General features: G+C 36.3%; 1 protein-coding gene across 1 annotated transcript; it reads right to left on the bottom strand.

The window, feature by feature from the left end:
* Positions 1-717: 717 nt before the first annotated feature.
* Positions 718-2,708, bottom strand: LOC149177785 (cytochrome P450 78A4-like). The gene is made up of 2 exons (XM_089423468.1): positions 2,010-2,708; positions 718-1,742 (listed from the first exon to the last, which is right to left on the bottom strand). The coding sequence occupies exons 1-2, from the start codon at positions 2,691-2,693 to the stop codon at positions 1,110-1,112; spliced, it is 1,317 nt and encodes a 438-aa protein (XP_089279594.1). The 5' UTR covers positions 2,694-2,708; the 3' UTR covers positions 718-1,109.
* Between the last annotated feature and the right edge of the window lie 14,539 nt (positions 2,709-17,247).

Here is a 17,247-nt window from a genome sequence, read left to right as displayed (position 1 = left end):
AGACTGTTCTACATACAGGTCAATCTGATTCAAAGTGTTTGCATTTTCCATGGTTTTGAAAAGCATAAACTTTCTTTGAAACGGGGTAGCTGCAATTTTAACTTGACTAATATTTGCAAATTGATAGCTTAAAAAGAAAAATGGGTGCGCATTGTTCGGACAGATCGAGGTCGCCTCCGACCGAGCTCGTAAGTGGCTTATCGCCGTACGAAATGTTGGGCAGAGATTTCTGAACGTGCAGTTACATAAAGAAATAAAGGAACAAAGATCTTCGTTCGTGTAAGTAACTTTATAATTCAAATGATGAGGTTAAATATCAAACTTGAACTGCTGGTATGTAATGTTGGGCAGAGATTTCTGAACGTGCAGGTACATAAAGAAATAAAGGAACAAAGATCTTCGTTCGTGTAAGTAACTTTATAATTCAAATGATGAGGTTAAATATCAAACTTGAACTGCTGGTAAGTCTCACCTAATTGTGTAGAAATCGTTTTCAAAACCATTGACAATGGTGTGACGACATCTGCCTCTGCTATACAGGAATACACCATGTAATTTACGTTATATATATATATATATATGGTTTAACAAATAAAATTGCACCATGTAATGTAATTTATGCTTTAACAAATAAAATTGTTGACTGACTGTAAAAAAAGAAAGAAAGAGTTGAAAAAATCCATCCATTAGAAACCAACCATGCAAAAATATCCGTGGTCACTCATCTTTATTGTCAAAAATTTAACGTGCAGCTCACCATTATTCAAACCCAAAACGACCATCCATCGTTCGTTCTATCGATCGCAATAACCAAACAGAGACACACAGTCTCATATGACGACGATGGGTCAGAAAAAGTACCACTTATAATCGAGATACATATAACCGGAGAGCTAAAGATTGAACGGCATTGCATGATAGTGCGTGCTCATGCAATCGAAATGCATAATGGGAGACGGCATCGACGCATATATAGTGCCTAGTAATACTGCCCTGCTGCAATCGAAATACATAATGGGAGACGGCATCATATATATTGCCTAGTAATACTGACAAACAGAAACAGAACAGGAGGTACCGCAATTAGCAGGTAACGGGGGAGGATTTAATTAGCTAGTGAAAGCTGGCACCCGTATGATGGGAACAGAACGAAGAGGATGAGCCATTTCGCAGGACAGCTTAAGAACCTCGGACAAGTCAACTGGATGTTCAGCATGAGGAAGCCATTGAAAATGATGGAGGAGCTTAGCCACCCAGAGGTTAACAGTGGCAAGGCCCAGAGCCTTCCCCGGGCACACACGACGACCAGCACCAAAAGGCGCAAGCCTCAGATCATTACCCCTTACATCCACGTCTTCCCCACCTTCCGACACTACAAACCTCTCCGGACGGAACTCTTGAGGTGATTCCCAAATGCTGGGGTCGTGAGTAATCGACCACATATTCACCATGGCAGTCGTGCCCGCCGGGACACACATTCCATCGCCCATGTTCACATCTTCAGTGGAGAGACGTGCCCATGATAGGAGCGGTCCAGGCGGATGCATTCGCAGCGCCTCCTTTACCACAGCCTGCACGTAGGGCAGGTTAGGGATATCTGAATCCTTCACGCTGCGCTCTCGCCCCACTACTGCGTCCAACTCTGCCTGAGCTTTCTTCTGGGCATCCGGATTCAGCACCAGTTCTGCCATGGTCCACTCTGTCAGCAGAGCCGTCGTGTCTGTGCCGCGAAAAATCATCTCCTGCATGCATGCATACATAAAGAAATTAGAAGCAAAGGCGAGCAAACTCACGTCATTCATAAATTCCTTCCGGTGTGAAAAAACTAAACTAAAATACAGAGATAGAACATATCAGATCAGATCAGAGTGTCAAAACACTAAAATACAGAGATAGATAGATCAGAGTGTGAAAAACTAAACTAAAATACAGAGAGATAGATCAGATCAGAGTGTGAAAATTTAACTAAAATACAGAGATACATGGATGAAAATACGGATAGTACGGACCCAGAGAACAGCGATCATATCCTCCTCATCTAGCTTATCTTCTCCATGCAACGACAGCAGAACGTCAACAAAATCGGATTGATCACCCGTTTCGCTGTTCCGCTCTGCACGTCGATGCTCTTCGATGATATTTCTAACGAAAGCTCTCACACGGGGCACCAGGCGGGCGCAACGAGCATGGATTCGAAGAGGGTCCAGCGGTCGCAGCCATGGTAGATGATCCGCCCAGTTGAACGCTCCCAACAGCTGGAAACCCTCATCCACCATCTCCCGCAGATCCTTCACTTGTTCACAAGTAGAAGTACATGACATATCGAACCTCCTTCCAAAGACGCTGCCCATGATATTGTTCAGCGCAGCCCCTTGCAAGTGTGCTCGAACCCTTACAACACCGTTACGCTCACATTCCTTTTGGATATCGACAAGCATTCCCAGAGCATCAGCCTGGCGACCAGGCTCGTGGGCAGCGATTCTGCGCGGAGAAAAGAGATGCGTAGAAGAAATTCTCCTCAGCAGCCTCCAGTAATCCCCATTGGGTGCGAAGCCAATAGCCCGGCCGAACAATAAATGCTGCGCAGATTGCTTCAGGGGTCTGTTGGCGAAATGAGGGGAGTTGAGCAGCTCTCGGGCCACTTCAGGATCCGATGTAATAACGGCGGGCGTGGAGCCTAAGCTAAAGGCCATAAGCTTCGTGGCACCATGAAGACGAGCCAGATATTCGAGCTTGCGGTGAGCGAGACCGATGCTCATGTCCATTAGACTTCCGATAATGGGCCATCCTTTGGGACCGGGAATAGGAACGTGGCCAGACCTCCTGTGTCTTCCCGCCCACGCACAGCCTCCCGGCATCAACCAGGACGCCAAAACAGCAGCGATGAGCAGTGCAACATACAGAGGCCACTGACCCAACGCAGCAAAAATATCCTGAGAGTCCAACAAACCACTATTTCCAAAGAGGAGGACATAGAGCCACCATTCGGCACTTTCAGAACTCCCCCCATTTTCCATCAAAGTGGATGGCAAATAAAAAAAAGAAAACGAAAGTTGCAAACAAAATGGATGGCAAATAGAGAAACCAAAGAAGCAGCAACAAAACAAAGCAAAGAGATACACATGAAAATGGGAAGGACTTGATGTGGATTTATAGCGGGAACGATTCCATTCTATGGAAATAGAGGGAAAATAGCGGGTTGTAACTCCCAATGGATGCACATGCATTTTTATCTTGATAGTTGTGTATGGAGTTTTCAGAATTCTAATTTAATTATGAAGTATCATTACGTGGATGGTGGAGGTTTAATAGAGAGTTATGCTTCGCTTTTTTTTCTCCTAATTAATAAATTTAATAAAAACAATTTTATTATGTGCTCGCTTCTTCCCATAAATTGCCTATTTCTTTACCACTTTTCTCGCTCTTGATTTTGATTTTGCTGCATCAAGAACTTAGTTGGTCTAACCGCTCCACCTTTTGTTGCATCGAAAAAAAGAAAGTCAATTCAAATTTGTCCCATTGAAATTGAAGTCAAATTTGTTACGTCTAAATTCAATTTGAATTGGCTGCACCAAATACTTTGTACTTTGTACTTTTTAATTTGAATTGGCTACACCAAATACTTTGTACTTTGTACTTTGTAAACATTGATTTCAAACCTTTTACGTTACCACACTAAATGCCCCCATATTAAAGCTAAAATTCTAGTATCAATTTGGTCTCATATTTGAAATTTCTGTGTACTTTCCACATAATATTTAAATATGTTTTTGATTACATATTTTGATATCAAATATCATTCTTTTAATAAACTATAATTCATATTTATATAAAGACATAAACTATGGTTTACCATAGCAAATGATATATTCAAAAGCCTTACCAGATATAAAATTAATTATTCAAATTATATATAATGATTAAACTCTAAATCAAAATAAAAATTATATTAATATAGTTTTATACTCCTATAATCCCACTTTTTAATATAGTTTTAAAATTAAAAAACATATGTTACTATATTACTGTATTACTAATATTTAAATATAAAATAAAGTAGGTCATGGAACAAGAAGGGGGTAGATATTGTATGGTTCCTAGTAAGTTAAAGTTACAGAGTATTCATGGAGCTTAGGATGCATGACAAACAACCACAATGAACTTTATGCCCTCGCCTAGGGGATTCAGATAGCCAAAGAAAATTAGGTAGCTTCTCCCTCTCCTTATTTAGCATATGTTGAAGGGCTCATATCCCAAGGAGAAAACATTATATACTATTGTGAAAAGAATTAGGAAAGCAGTGAAAGGGTTCTCTTCAATAGCATATCTCCATGTTCTCTGTGATCTCATTAAAAATGTGGGGTTATGTGCTAATGAAGGGTGTAAATTAAGATTGGGAGATTTAAAAATCAATGGCCTAATGAGGCCCTCTCCTATTCCTTAGAGCTAAATGGATTGGCATTGAACAATTATGAAGGATTACATTATCAATTATTTATAGTAGGACATGTAAATTATCTCTTTTGGTTTTTTGATTGGACACTTTTGTAAGTGATATACCTACAAAACCTCATTTTTGTTATCCAGTTTGGAGTCCCTCTATAAAAATTTGTAGCTTTGTTCAATAAGAGACCTCATATAGCTGCATACTACCTCTGATGTTTTTGGTAGGCATATTTGCATATAAATACAAAATCATCATTTTGGTTTTTATATATGTGTGTTTTTGTAACCATATAATAAAAATAAAAATAAAAAAGTTGATAATAATTTCATTTATTTTTTATATTGGTTCAAAATAATTTTATATAGAAATAATTAATATCAATTTAATTTTTTATATTGGTTCAAAATAATTTTATATAGAAATAATTAATATCAATTTAATTTTATATTAGAAAGAATTATATAACTTTAATATAATTTGAAAATATATATATATATATATATATAAAACTTCAAATTCCAATATATAAATTTCTCAAATGAAATTTTAAATTACTCTTTTTAAATATAAGTACAATAAAACCATAAAAAATTCTATTGCTAAAAATATAAGTTAAGTTGTAATTTAAATATATCAATTTTTTTTAATTAAAATATATTTTTTATATAATTCAAAATTTAAAGAAAAAAATCATCAACAAAAGTTTAAATATTTCCAATTATATATTTTCCTAGCTTTTTTTATTCTCGAGACCATTCTCTTCCATTGTAACAACCATTATCAACCTCGCTATGTCTCTTTTATACGTCATCCTTATTGTCCCATTCTACTTGTAATTTTGCATGAGAACTATTGTTTTGGGATATTTTTCTCGTAAAAATGACAATTGTGTTGTTACAGGGTTTGTGGTATGTTGAGATGTTGTTGGAGGACTGCACCTTCTAGATTTTCCTCGCCAAGGATAGGACAAGGACTCATTGAGAATTGTTGTTACACATGAAGACCTATTTTAGACGTGTTGAACTCCTTCAATTAGTTATGAACAACAGTTTGGAAAGCATCCAATCAAAATATAGTTCAACTGTTAAAGGAGATGTTTTTGGACAACGCAACTAAAACAATTAGCCGATTTTATATTGTTATTATTGTAATTTGGAAAAGATGTTACAACTTTGTCCTAACCTTGGAAATTTTTATCAAATTGTTAATGTGTATTCTCAAATTAGATCACATGAGAATTGAGGGATTATCGTGATGTTATCATTGCAATGTGAAATTATAAAGAGGTGTACTCTCTGCCCGCACGAGATAGCCATATAGAAACAGATAAACTTTGATAGAGCGGGAGAGCACCAACATTGTAATCCTGTATTTTTCATTAATGAAATCTCAATCATTGGTGTCGCCATACCTTTCTGCTGACTAGCTTGTGTGTTGTGTAGTGTTATTTTTATTATTAGCCTTGTTCATGCTTTAATTATTGCAGAATGTTAACCAATATATCTTGTAATAACATAGATCCTGGACCGGTCCGTTTGTTAGTGTGAAATTTATTTAATTCTCATCATAGTTTGATGGTGCGTTCACTTAATTTGAATGTGTTTCAACATTTGCTAAGAGAATGGTTTCTAGGAGAGCTCTTCTTTTCTGAATAAGAGTGACAGTCTAACAGAGTGGTATTATTCCACATTGTTTGTTTATTTCTTGAGAGTGTGAACAAGGTTTGAGAGTGTAAGAGCCAGAGGGTTGAGTTGTTGAGAGTGTGATTACAAAGATTGAGGTTGAAATTCATTAGCACTAGCCATCATTTTCCCTTGAATATATTTTGTGTAAAAGCCTTGCAATAGCAAAACCTACCCGGATTGACAATTAATTTGAAGAGTTGGAACTATTGCTCCGAATTAAAAGGGCAATTGTCCCCCAAGAGCAAGTTGAAGAAAAACCTATACACAACTTTCACACAATGCAAGTTGAAGCAAAACATGGAATGTTGTATGAAATCTAAAGCAAAATTATTTAAGGGTCAGCATAAACATATAACACTTCAAAAGTGTGTAAACTAATTAAATAAACAGTATACAATTTGAATCAATCATAATGACCAATAAATTTAGTATGGGCGTGCATTTTAGTGAAGGAAAGCAATTTTTCCATGTTCCATAAAAATGCACATCAAACCTTAATTTCAAGGCCAAATTGAATGGTCCAACATTGAGAATACTCTTTTACTCAAAATTAACATGGATTTTTCACACATAATTTTTTGTTGTGCAAGAATATGTCAAATTGGATCAATTTCGTAGGGTTAAATTCAAGATTTGTGTGCCTCAAGTAGATGCACACAAGGACATGTAGTTAATTGATTGTGAGATAAGGAACATTCCAACCTAAATATAAAACCATTTTATGCAACATAGCACAGTCATTTTCATAAAGGAAATGTTATACACTGAAATCCAAGTCCGTCGAAATAGCAATTGATCATATATGCCAATGATGACAATCGAAACAATTATGCACTCCCATGTTAAACCAATTACGCTCTTGATAAGGAAATTTGAAATGGGGCATAAATGGACAATTCCTAGCCTTAGGATATAGCCTTGCATCATGTGTGACAAATATCCTACATAACTATGTTTGCACTTATATACAACTTTCACATAAGCCAAGTCGAAGCAAAACTTAGAATGTTGTAACAATTAAAGTGCTTAAAATAATTAAATAAATAATATACAATTTGAATAAATGAAGCATGGACATGCAATTTAGTGGCGCAAGACAATTTTGGCATGCTTCACAGAATTGCACGCCCAACCTTCATTTCAAGGCCAAATTGGATGATTCAACTTGGAGAGTATTTGTTTACTCATAGCTAACATTAATACAATAATACTTTTTATTTTTCACATATATATATTTATGTTGTTCAAGAATACTCCAAATTGCATGCATTTCAAAGGGTAAAAGGCAGGGCTTCTATTCCTCAAATAAATGCACACAAAGAATGTTTGGGAACAAGGTGATGGACTAAGAAAAATAAACCTTGTATTTTAGTAGTTTAAACTTGTATTTTCTTGGTTGAAATGCTATAAGTAAGGTTGTGTGATCTTGTTTTAGGAGTAATTAGGTTTAAATGTTTCCAAGGGATAGATAAAGAGATAGAACCTATGGTTTGTAGGGTCTATTTTAGGGTTTTTCTATATTTTACATATTTTTTAGGTTTTTAAGTTTAAGGTTAGGTCAAGTGGCCTAGTTAGGGTCTGAAGATAAATAGTTAAGGAGAATGGATACAAATAGGACTAGTTTTTATTTCTTGTTTGGTAATGAAGTCTAAGTAAAGATATAACAATGCAAAAGTGTGTAAAATCATTAAATAAATAATCTGCAATTTGAATCAATTAGATTGGCCAATAAATGAAGAATGGGCATGCATTTTAGACGTGAGGCAAGGCAATGTTGGCTTGTTTCACAAAAATGCATGCCCAACCTTCATTTCAAAGCCAAATTGAATGGTTCAACTTGGACAGTATTTTTTTCCTCATACATAACATTAATACAATAAAACATTTTTTATTTTTCATATATATGTTTGTGTTGTTCAAAAATGCTCCAGATTGCATGGATTTCAAAGGGTAAAAGGCAAGGTTTTTGTGCCTCAAATAAATGCACACCAAGAATGTTTGGGAACAAGGTGATGGACTAAGAAAAATCAAACTTGAATTTTAATAGTTGAAACTTGTAATTTTTGGGTTAAAACCCTATAAGGTTGGATGACCTTATAATTTAAGTAGTAATTAGGTTTAAATGTTGCCAACGGATAGGTAAAGAGATAGCACCTAGGGAGGGTCTATTTTAAGGTTTTTCAATATTATACATATTTTTTAGCGGTTGAAGTTTAAGATTAGGTGAAGTGGCCTAGTTAGGATTTGAAGATAGCTAGGTAATGAGAATGGAGACAAGTGGGACTAGTTCTTATTTCTTGTTTGGAAATGAAGTCTAAGAAAAGACATAACAATGCAAAAGTGTGTAAAATAATTAAATAAAAAATCCACAATTTGAATCAATCAGATTAGCCAATAAATGAAGGCTGAATGAGCATTTTAGTGAAGCAAGGAAATTTTGGCATGTTTCACAAAAATGCACGCCCAACCTTCATTTCAAGGCCAAATTGAATGATTAAGCTTGGAGAGTTTTTTTTTGCTCATAGGTAAAATTAATAGAATTAAATATTTTTAACTTTTCACATATATGTTTGTGTTGTTAAAAAATACTCCAAATCGCATGGATTTCAAAGGGTAAAACGAAAGGTTTTTGTTCCTCAAGTAAATGCACGCCATAAATGTTTGGGAACAAGGTAATGGGCTAAGAAAAATCAAACTTCAATTTTAATAGTTGAAACTTGTAGATTCTTGGTTAAAACCCTATAAGTAAGGTTGGATGACCTTATAATTTAAGTATTAATTACGTTTAAATGTTTCCAAGGGATAGATAAAATGATAACACCTAGGGTTTGTAGGGTCTATTTTAGGGTTTTGCTATATTGTACATATTTTTTAAGGTTTTAAGATTAGGTCAAGTGACCCAGTTAGGACATCTACTATAAAAAGGTTTGGGTGCCATTTCAATGCAAAAAATACATTTACTATCATTTATGAATAATCAGTTGCATGATGGAAATTTGTCAATTCTACCCATGAGAAAAAAGTTGTGGCCATCTGTTGACGATGCTGGACCCGCCAACATTCAGGGGATCTCCTCTGTATGGAGTCCCATCCGGTATGAAGACCCGATTGCCAAATACTTACAGATCTTCCTCGGCTCTACCTGTCAGCACGAGAGAGTGATGCAATGGTATCTTAGAAAAGTAAGCTGAGTGTTCATGGTGAGTTTGCAACGCAACTTTGTCTAGGTTCTCTTACTGCAAAAAGCGGGGAGAACAGTGAGCCTCTAAGTGAGAGGTAATAGTACCACCCAAGAAGAGACACACATGAACTGAAAATTCCTATCCAACATCCAATGGAATAGTCCACGACGGACGCGATAGTCATTAAAACCAATGAACAAGAGAAGATCCATCTATCATCCAGCGGAATAGTCCACAACGGATGTGATGGTCGTTATAACCGATAACAAAGGAAATGTTTGTCTAATATCCCGTTGGAATAGTCCACAGGGATCAGACAGCAGTGACAGCCATTACAGCGCATTCCCAACAAGAGAAGCACTAAAATAACCAAAATAGTTCAACTATTTTAGTACATGTGAAAGAAAACATGAAATACAAACGTTCGCAAAATAGTCTTGCAAACATCCAAAAGTCATCCATGAAAACGTGTTGGCCTAAAAAGGCTTATATAATTAAGCAAAAGTTCCAAGACACATATTTACATTATACGTCACTAGCCGTAGTAGTGGCACATTGGAGCCACTCCTTTCTCCTCACATAACTAACTGACCTCTCTGATGCTTTGCGGGAGGAGCCAAGATGAAAATTATTTTTCTCATACAATGAGGGGCTATATATAACCAAGGGGTGATGCTTACCCCTTGTGACTCTTTGACTACTCTCATGGTTATTCAGCTTCTTTTGACTTTTTAACTTACATGACTCTTCATAGTCATGTGTGTCCATTGGACTTCCACTTTACAATACATTTGATTTACAATAAACGTGGCCAACAATGGTGATGTGGCATATGACAACTCATGGCACTGCTGAGATGGACTGCTTAATGATGTGATAAAGTCATGTCGTTATTGCTGCTGAGTGATAGATGTGTTCTTGGATGTGCATTCTCTTTTCCTCCGTATAGCTCGATGATGTGGGGTCTTCAATGATCTTCGGTCTTGGGAAATGGTTGCAAGCTTATGCTCCTTTTGCTTGCCCTTGGTAGTTTCATTCGTCCATCCGGCTACAAGTGAGTCTTTGGGCATGCTTCCTATTTCTTTTCCTTATTCATCATCTCGCCATGTTTGGAGAGTGTACCTGTTCTTGTGATTCACTCATGACGGGACGACATCTATCTGAAAACTCCCTAATATTAGATGATGCACTGTTATCCATGAACTGGGCCCGAGATTGATGACAGGATGAGAGAAGGCCCAGTAACTGCACATTACGCAGTTCTAGGTGACAGGGAGCGGGGTTGATCACTGATATTGCGCAGAGCGTAGCTCGGGCTTGGCTGCGGAACTTCTGAGCACAGTGCTTACTGGGGAGAAAATTTGGACAGTGGCCACTAGGAGTCAGGATTGCGCAGTTAAGGGAGATAGTGGTTGATGCAGGATGGGACCCTGAGAGGTGGATATGCGCAGTTTTTTGAGGCAATGAGTATTGGGAAGAAGAGAGCCCTGGAGGACAAATTTGCGCAGTTCTTAAGGTCAGTGAGCTTCGGCTGAGGGAGGACACTAAGGGACACCTCTCAGAAGTTTTGGAGGCCAAGGGAGGCTGGGGTATCTACGCATTATGGAGCTCCAATAAAAAAGGATAAGATCTATAGGATTGAAAGTGCGAAGTGCACAGTTCAAGTCAGACTGGGAGGAACTGTTGCGCAATTTTGGGGGTCAAGGGAGGCTGCTGGGCTCTGGAATTGCGTAGTGCAACTACCCGGAAGGACAGTGGCTGCACACTTCACAGTTCAAGGTAGCAAGGTCACAACATTTAGTGTTGAGATTGCGCAATGTGCAGTTTAGTCAGGGTCTGGTGCAGCTGGGTTGCCCAGTCGAGAAGATTTTTGGAAAAGTGGCTAAGCGCAAGGGGAAGATAGATTTGTGATGAAATTGAACTTGAGATAACACACTTAGCATACTTCGACAATGTGACAAAATATACGATAGGAGCAACAAGAAAGCAATTCCCTCTGTGTGACTGTCTCATAACAAGAAGTGGCAAGTGCAACAATTGAGATAGACTTTAGGATGACCGGGACGACACTTGTGTGACAATGCTCAAGACTTTTTGTATGAGCGCGATGGGTGTTTACATAGCTAGGAAAAATCGTATACACAAAGACCAACCTTCGAAACTACCAGAAATGGTTCGCAAACATGACATATCAGTCACACATGCCAAAAGACAGCAGTTGATCCAACAAGCAAAAGGGGGTCAGAGGACTTTAGGAAAGCTCATGAAATGAGCTTAAGTGGTTGCAACAATCAAGGGGAAGACCAAGGAAGGCTCTAAAATTGGAGTGCAAGCCAAAAATTTGGAGGGTGTTACAGACGCTACAACACCATCTTACATGACATCAAAATATTGCAACCCTATTTTTAAAAGTGATATTTTTAATAAAGTGTATCTTACATCTAAATATCAAATTTGAATTTTTAATTTTGCATATGAGAAAATATAGGAGTAAAGGAGGAATGTCGAAGCACCTTATAAACAATTTTATTCACTAAATAATATTTTCATTTCTTTATAAAATTGAGTTATAGAAAAATAAAGAAACAAGTTTAAAAAACTCATTTGCGTGTGCATTCCTCGCGGTTTATTCAGCGTGTATTCGTCACGATTTATTTAGCACGCATTCCTCATAGTCTATGTAGTGTGCATTATTTCATTCAACGTGCATTCAGCTAGTATGCCTTGACACAAGACAACGATGGCCTTAATTGAAACGATGACATCCTCTTCCATGCAAATAATTGACACGCGGGGTTCCCAGGAGATCTTCACAGTAAAGAAATTCAAAGAGTGTGTCGATACATGGAGTGATACAAACAATTGTCCACTAGATATGCTAGATATCCCGAGAAGAGGAGAGGTTTATAAATTTATATTTGGACAATTCGTTTTCCAAAATGATGAGATAGATGATGCCATAGAAAATTATGACGATAAAGCAACATTTGGAATTAAAAATATTTGGGAAGAGTATAATCCTAGACCCTGATCTAGTTGCAAGAGCAACGGAAATTATACGGAAAGGGGGAGCAATATTTAACTCCAAGAAAGCCTATATTCTAGGAAAGATTGAAATGGCTAATAAAATATGTGAGAGAAAAGTATATGTTCGAATGAATGGATTAAAAATGCAAGATTTTCCCCAAGGACCATGCAAATATTTCATTCAAGTTGTCCTCAGGACAATTATGAATCATCACAAGCTTGATATTTCCGGTGATTGCACGACGATAGTTACTCATTGGGTTCACAGCATTGCCATAATTTTCCCTCATCTGTTGGCTAAAATATTAAATTATGCCCTACAAGAAAGTAAAATTAAGAAGGTTAGGTTCAATTTCCCGGGAACACTGCAGAAAACTATCGATTTGTATTGAGGAGGTGATGAAACAAGGGTTCCTAAAACTTACGTTAGGAAATCAAAACCAAATAAATCCATTGAGGAAGAACCACTTGGGAACAAAATATTTGTTGATTCCTATGAGCAAGAAGATCTTAGCTCAGGGGGAATTGTTGGAGACAGTTCAAGGCTGGGTGGAATGTGCTCTGTTCCTGAATATTCCCCAAGCATATTATTGCCGTTAGATGAAATTTTGTTATGTTTTGCCTATTATTTTGAGATTATTGTATGTTTTACCTATTGACTTTTGAAATGGTTTAATGATGTTATGGTGCAAATATTAAATTGAATTTATGGATCGACTGCATACAAGAAAATTTTCATGCATAGATAGCATATTTTCCTAAATTAATAAATTTTTGAAACATATGGTTATTTTGCAGATTATATGATCTAGATTAGAGGAATTGTATTATGTTACATTAACGAGTTGATGGGATAGGAAATAGGATAAATTGTTAATAAATATAGTGTGTTTGGTTGTCGAGATAAATTATTGTTGTATATACATCCTCTTAGTACATATATCTATATATATATATATAGATATATATAGATATATATATATAGATATATATATATATAGATATAGATAGATAAATTTTTGAAAAGCACCTTGGTCAAGAATGTAATATACAAAATCAGCCGCTGTTAAATAAATAACAAAAACAAAAAATCAACGACACAAAAATATGTTGTTAAAGCAAGCACGTGGACAAAATTGTAATGTACGATGTAATTTAATTGTACACTTCACTAACCAAAAATAAGAATCAATCCACCCGTCAAAATATGCTGTATGATAAAAATCAAAACCCGATAAAAACAATGCCACAAAAATGATCGCATCCATAGACTGTTCTACATACAGGTCAATCTGATTCAAAGTGTTTGCATTTTCCATGGTTTTGAAAAGCATAAACTTTCTTTGAAACGGGGTAGCTGCAATTTTAACTTGACTAATATTTGCAAATTGATAGCTTAAAAAGAAAAATGGGTGCGCATTGTTCGGACAGATCGAGGTCGCCTCCGACCGAGCTCGTAAGTGGCTTATCGCCGTACGAAATGTTGGGCAGAGATTTCTGAACGTGCAGTTACATAAAGAAATAAAGGAACAAAGATCTTCGTTCGTGTAAGTAACTTTATAATTCAAATGATGAGGTTAAATATCAAACTTGAACTGCTGGTATGTAATGTTGGGCAGAGATTTCTGAACGTGCAGGTACATAAAGAAATAAAGGAACAAAGATCTTCGTTCGTGTAAGTAACTTTATAATTCAAATGATGAGGTTAAATATCAAACTTGAACTGCTGGTAAGTCTCACCTAATTGTGTAGAAATCGTTTTCAAAACCATTGACAATGGTGTCACGACATCTGCCTCTGCTATACAGGAATACACCATGTAATTTACGTTATATATATATATATATATATATATATATATATATGGTTTAACAAATAAAATTGCACCATGTAATGTAATTTATGCTTTAACAAATAAAATTGTTGACTGACTGTAGTAATGTTCTTTGTAAGAAATTGGAGGAATCAATTCCTTGTCTTTTTCTTTCTTTTCCATACATAATGGCGGTGTGGGACACTACCCTTACTCCTCTTTCCCTAGAACCCAGTGGCCTCCGAATATCCAAAAAAAAAAAAAAAATCTCATTATGGCATAAATCCTTTATGGGCTCCCTTCAAACCAAATCCTCCCTTGAAGTTATATGGAATGCTCTCCCTAAATATCTTTGTTAGAGAGTCTATCTTTTTAGAAATAGTTCTATCTTCAAAAGCATATTTATCTCTGCCAAAGCACTAATGCTAAAATTCTCTCCTTTTATCTTGAATATAATCCTCCTACCACAGATTTTGCGACCTTGCTACTTTTCCTTGTATAATATTTGTTTTAATATGATGTTGGTGGTGATGGTCTTGTCACTTTTGTTAAGCAATTGTTCATCTAGTCATCCCAATAGGTGGGTCTATTTTGGAATAAGTCTTTTATAATTTTAGTTTAATCCCCATTAATTAATAGGTTAATAGTAGGGATTTAACCTTAGTGGTATTCAAGGAATATTTTCAGCACTAGACATAGAGAGAGGCTTGAGATTTATTTCAAAAGTAGTAATGTTCTTTGTACTTTCAATTATATATATATATATATATATATGATTTAGAGTGTGAAATGAATTATGATGCCGTGGGCATATGGTATTGAAAAGACATGATTTTGGCCAATGGTATTATAGCAATGCTTATTTATAGGTTAAAAATATTCATGATAAATTTGGGGTGAATCTCCATGATTAAGAATCTCGTTGCATGTTTTTCTATAAATCTACTCACATATTAATTCCTTCATAATTAATAATAATAATTTAAAATAAGGTTGTAATTTAGTTGATTTTTATTATTTTCTTAATCATTGCAAATGTGATATAGTTATGAGATAAGTGTCTTGATGTGTATCATAAATTGATGCCTATAGACTTTTATAGCTACTTAATTTATATTGTTCGGGTAGTAAATGGGGTGAATGATAATTCTAATTTAACTTGAAAACTTGACTTTGTAATTTACTATTTATAATGATTATAATATAAATGTTAAGATTTTGCGACTTCGTAATTTACTATTTATAATGATTATAATATAAATTTTAAGATTTAGCGATAATCATTTATAGTAATGCCTTTATTTATCAATGATTATAAGTTATTCTTCACCTACACAATAGCACATCATAGATAGCCATTTTTAACATTCATACTTGTTATTAGGAATTTATTTTTGTAATTTGACATAACTATGATTTAAAAAGTGTCTAAATATGTTTTCTAATTTATTTTGAATGATTAAATTATATTTTTTTAATAATAATATTGTAATAATATTTTTTTAAATTTATGATTTAAATATAATAAAAACCTCATTTTTGTTATCCAGTTTGAAGTCTCTCTATAAAAATTTTAACTTGACTAATATTTGCAAATTGCAATGTGGATAGGTTAAAAAGAAAAATGGGTGCGCATTGTTCGGACAGATCGAGGTAAGTGGCTTATCGCTGTACGAAATGTTGGGCAGAGATTTCTGAACGTGCAGGTACATAAAAAAATAAAGGAACAAAGATCTTCTGCAGCTCCTTCCAGCTCCCAACAACTGGAAACCTCATCCACCATCTCCCGCAGCTCCTTCACGTGTTCACAAGTAGAAGTACATGACATATCGAACCTCCTTCCAAAGACGTGGCCCATGATATTGTTCAGCGCAGCCCCTTGCAAGTGTGCTCGAACCCTTACAACACCATTACGCTCACATTCCGTTTGGATATCGACAAGCATTCCCTGAGCATCAGCCTAGCGACCAGGCTCGTGGGCAGCGATTCTGCGCGGAGAAAAGAGATGCGTAGAAGAAATTCTCCTCAGCAGCCTCCAGTAATCCCCATTGGGTGCGAAGCCAATGGCCCGGCCGAACAATAACTGCTGCGCAGATTGCTTTAGGGGTCTGTTGGAGAAATGAGGGGAGTTGAGCAGCTCTCGGGCCACTTCAGGATCCGATGTAATAACGGCGGGCATGGAGCCTAAGCTAAAGGCCATAAGCTTCGTGGCACCATGAAGACGAGCCAGATATTCGAGCTTGCGGTGAGCGAGACCGATGCTCATGTCCATTAGACTTCCAATAATGGGTCATCCTTTGGGACCGGGAATAGGAACGTGGCCAGACCTCCTGTACGCACAGCCTCTCGGCATCAACCAGGACGCCAAAACAGCAGCGATGAGCAGTGCAACATACAGAGGCCACTGACCCAACGCAGCAAAAATATCCTGAGAGTCCAACAAACCACTATTTCTAAAGAGGAGGACATAGAGCCACCATTCGGCACCTTCAGAGCTCCCCCCATTTTCCATCTCAAAGTGGGTGGCAAATAAAACAAAGAAAACGAAAGTTGCAAACGAAATGGATGGCAAATAGAGAAACCAAAGAAGCAGCAACAAAACAAAGCAAAGAGATACACATGAAAATGGGAAGGACTTGATGTGGATTTATAGTGGGAACGATTCCATTCTATGGAAATAAAGGGAAAATAGCGGGTTGTAACTCCCACTGGATGCATATGCATTTTTATCTTGATAGTTGTGTATGGAGTTTTCAGAATTCTAATTTAATTATGAAGTATCACTACGTGGATGGTGGAAGTTTAATAGAGAGTTATGCCTTGCTTTTTTTCTCCTAATTAATAAATTTAATAAAAACAATTTTATTATGTGCTCGTTTCTTCCCATAAATTGCCTATTTCTTTACCACTTTTCTCGTTCTTGATTTTGATTTTGTTGCATCAAGAACTTAGTTGGTCTAACCGCTCCACCTTTTGTTGCATCGAAAAAAATAAAGTCAATTCAAATTTGTCCCATTGAAATTAAAGTCAAATTTGTTACGTCTAAATTCAATTTGAATTGGCTGCACCAAATACTTTGTACTTTGTACTTTG

The sequence above is a fragment of the Pinus tabuliformis genome, chromosome 4_1, assembly GCF_031772625.1.
Source record: "Pinus tabuliformis cultivar Carrire ecotype Pingquan chromosome 4_1, CPIR1, whole genome shotgun sequence".
NCBI lineage: Eukaryota > Viridiplantae > Streptophyta > Pinopsida > Pinales > Pinaceae > Pinus > Pinus tabuliformis.
Note: the sequence above shows the minus strand (reverse complement) of the source record. Positions and strands in the feature narration are given on the sequence as shown.

Excerpts from the sequence above, each read along its gene's own strand:
- LOC149177785 (XM_089423468.1), bottom strand. The coding sequence starts at position 2,693 with ATGGCCTTTAGCTTAGGCTCCACGCCCGCCGTTATTACATCGGATCCT. Across the intron at positions 1,743-2,009 it reads ATATGATCGCTGTTCTCTGG|GAGATGATTTTTCGCGGCAC; the intron begins GTCCGTACTATC and ends GCATGCATGCAG.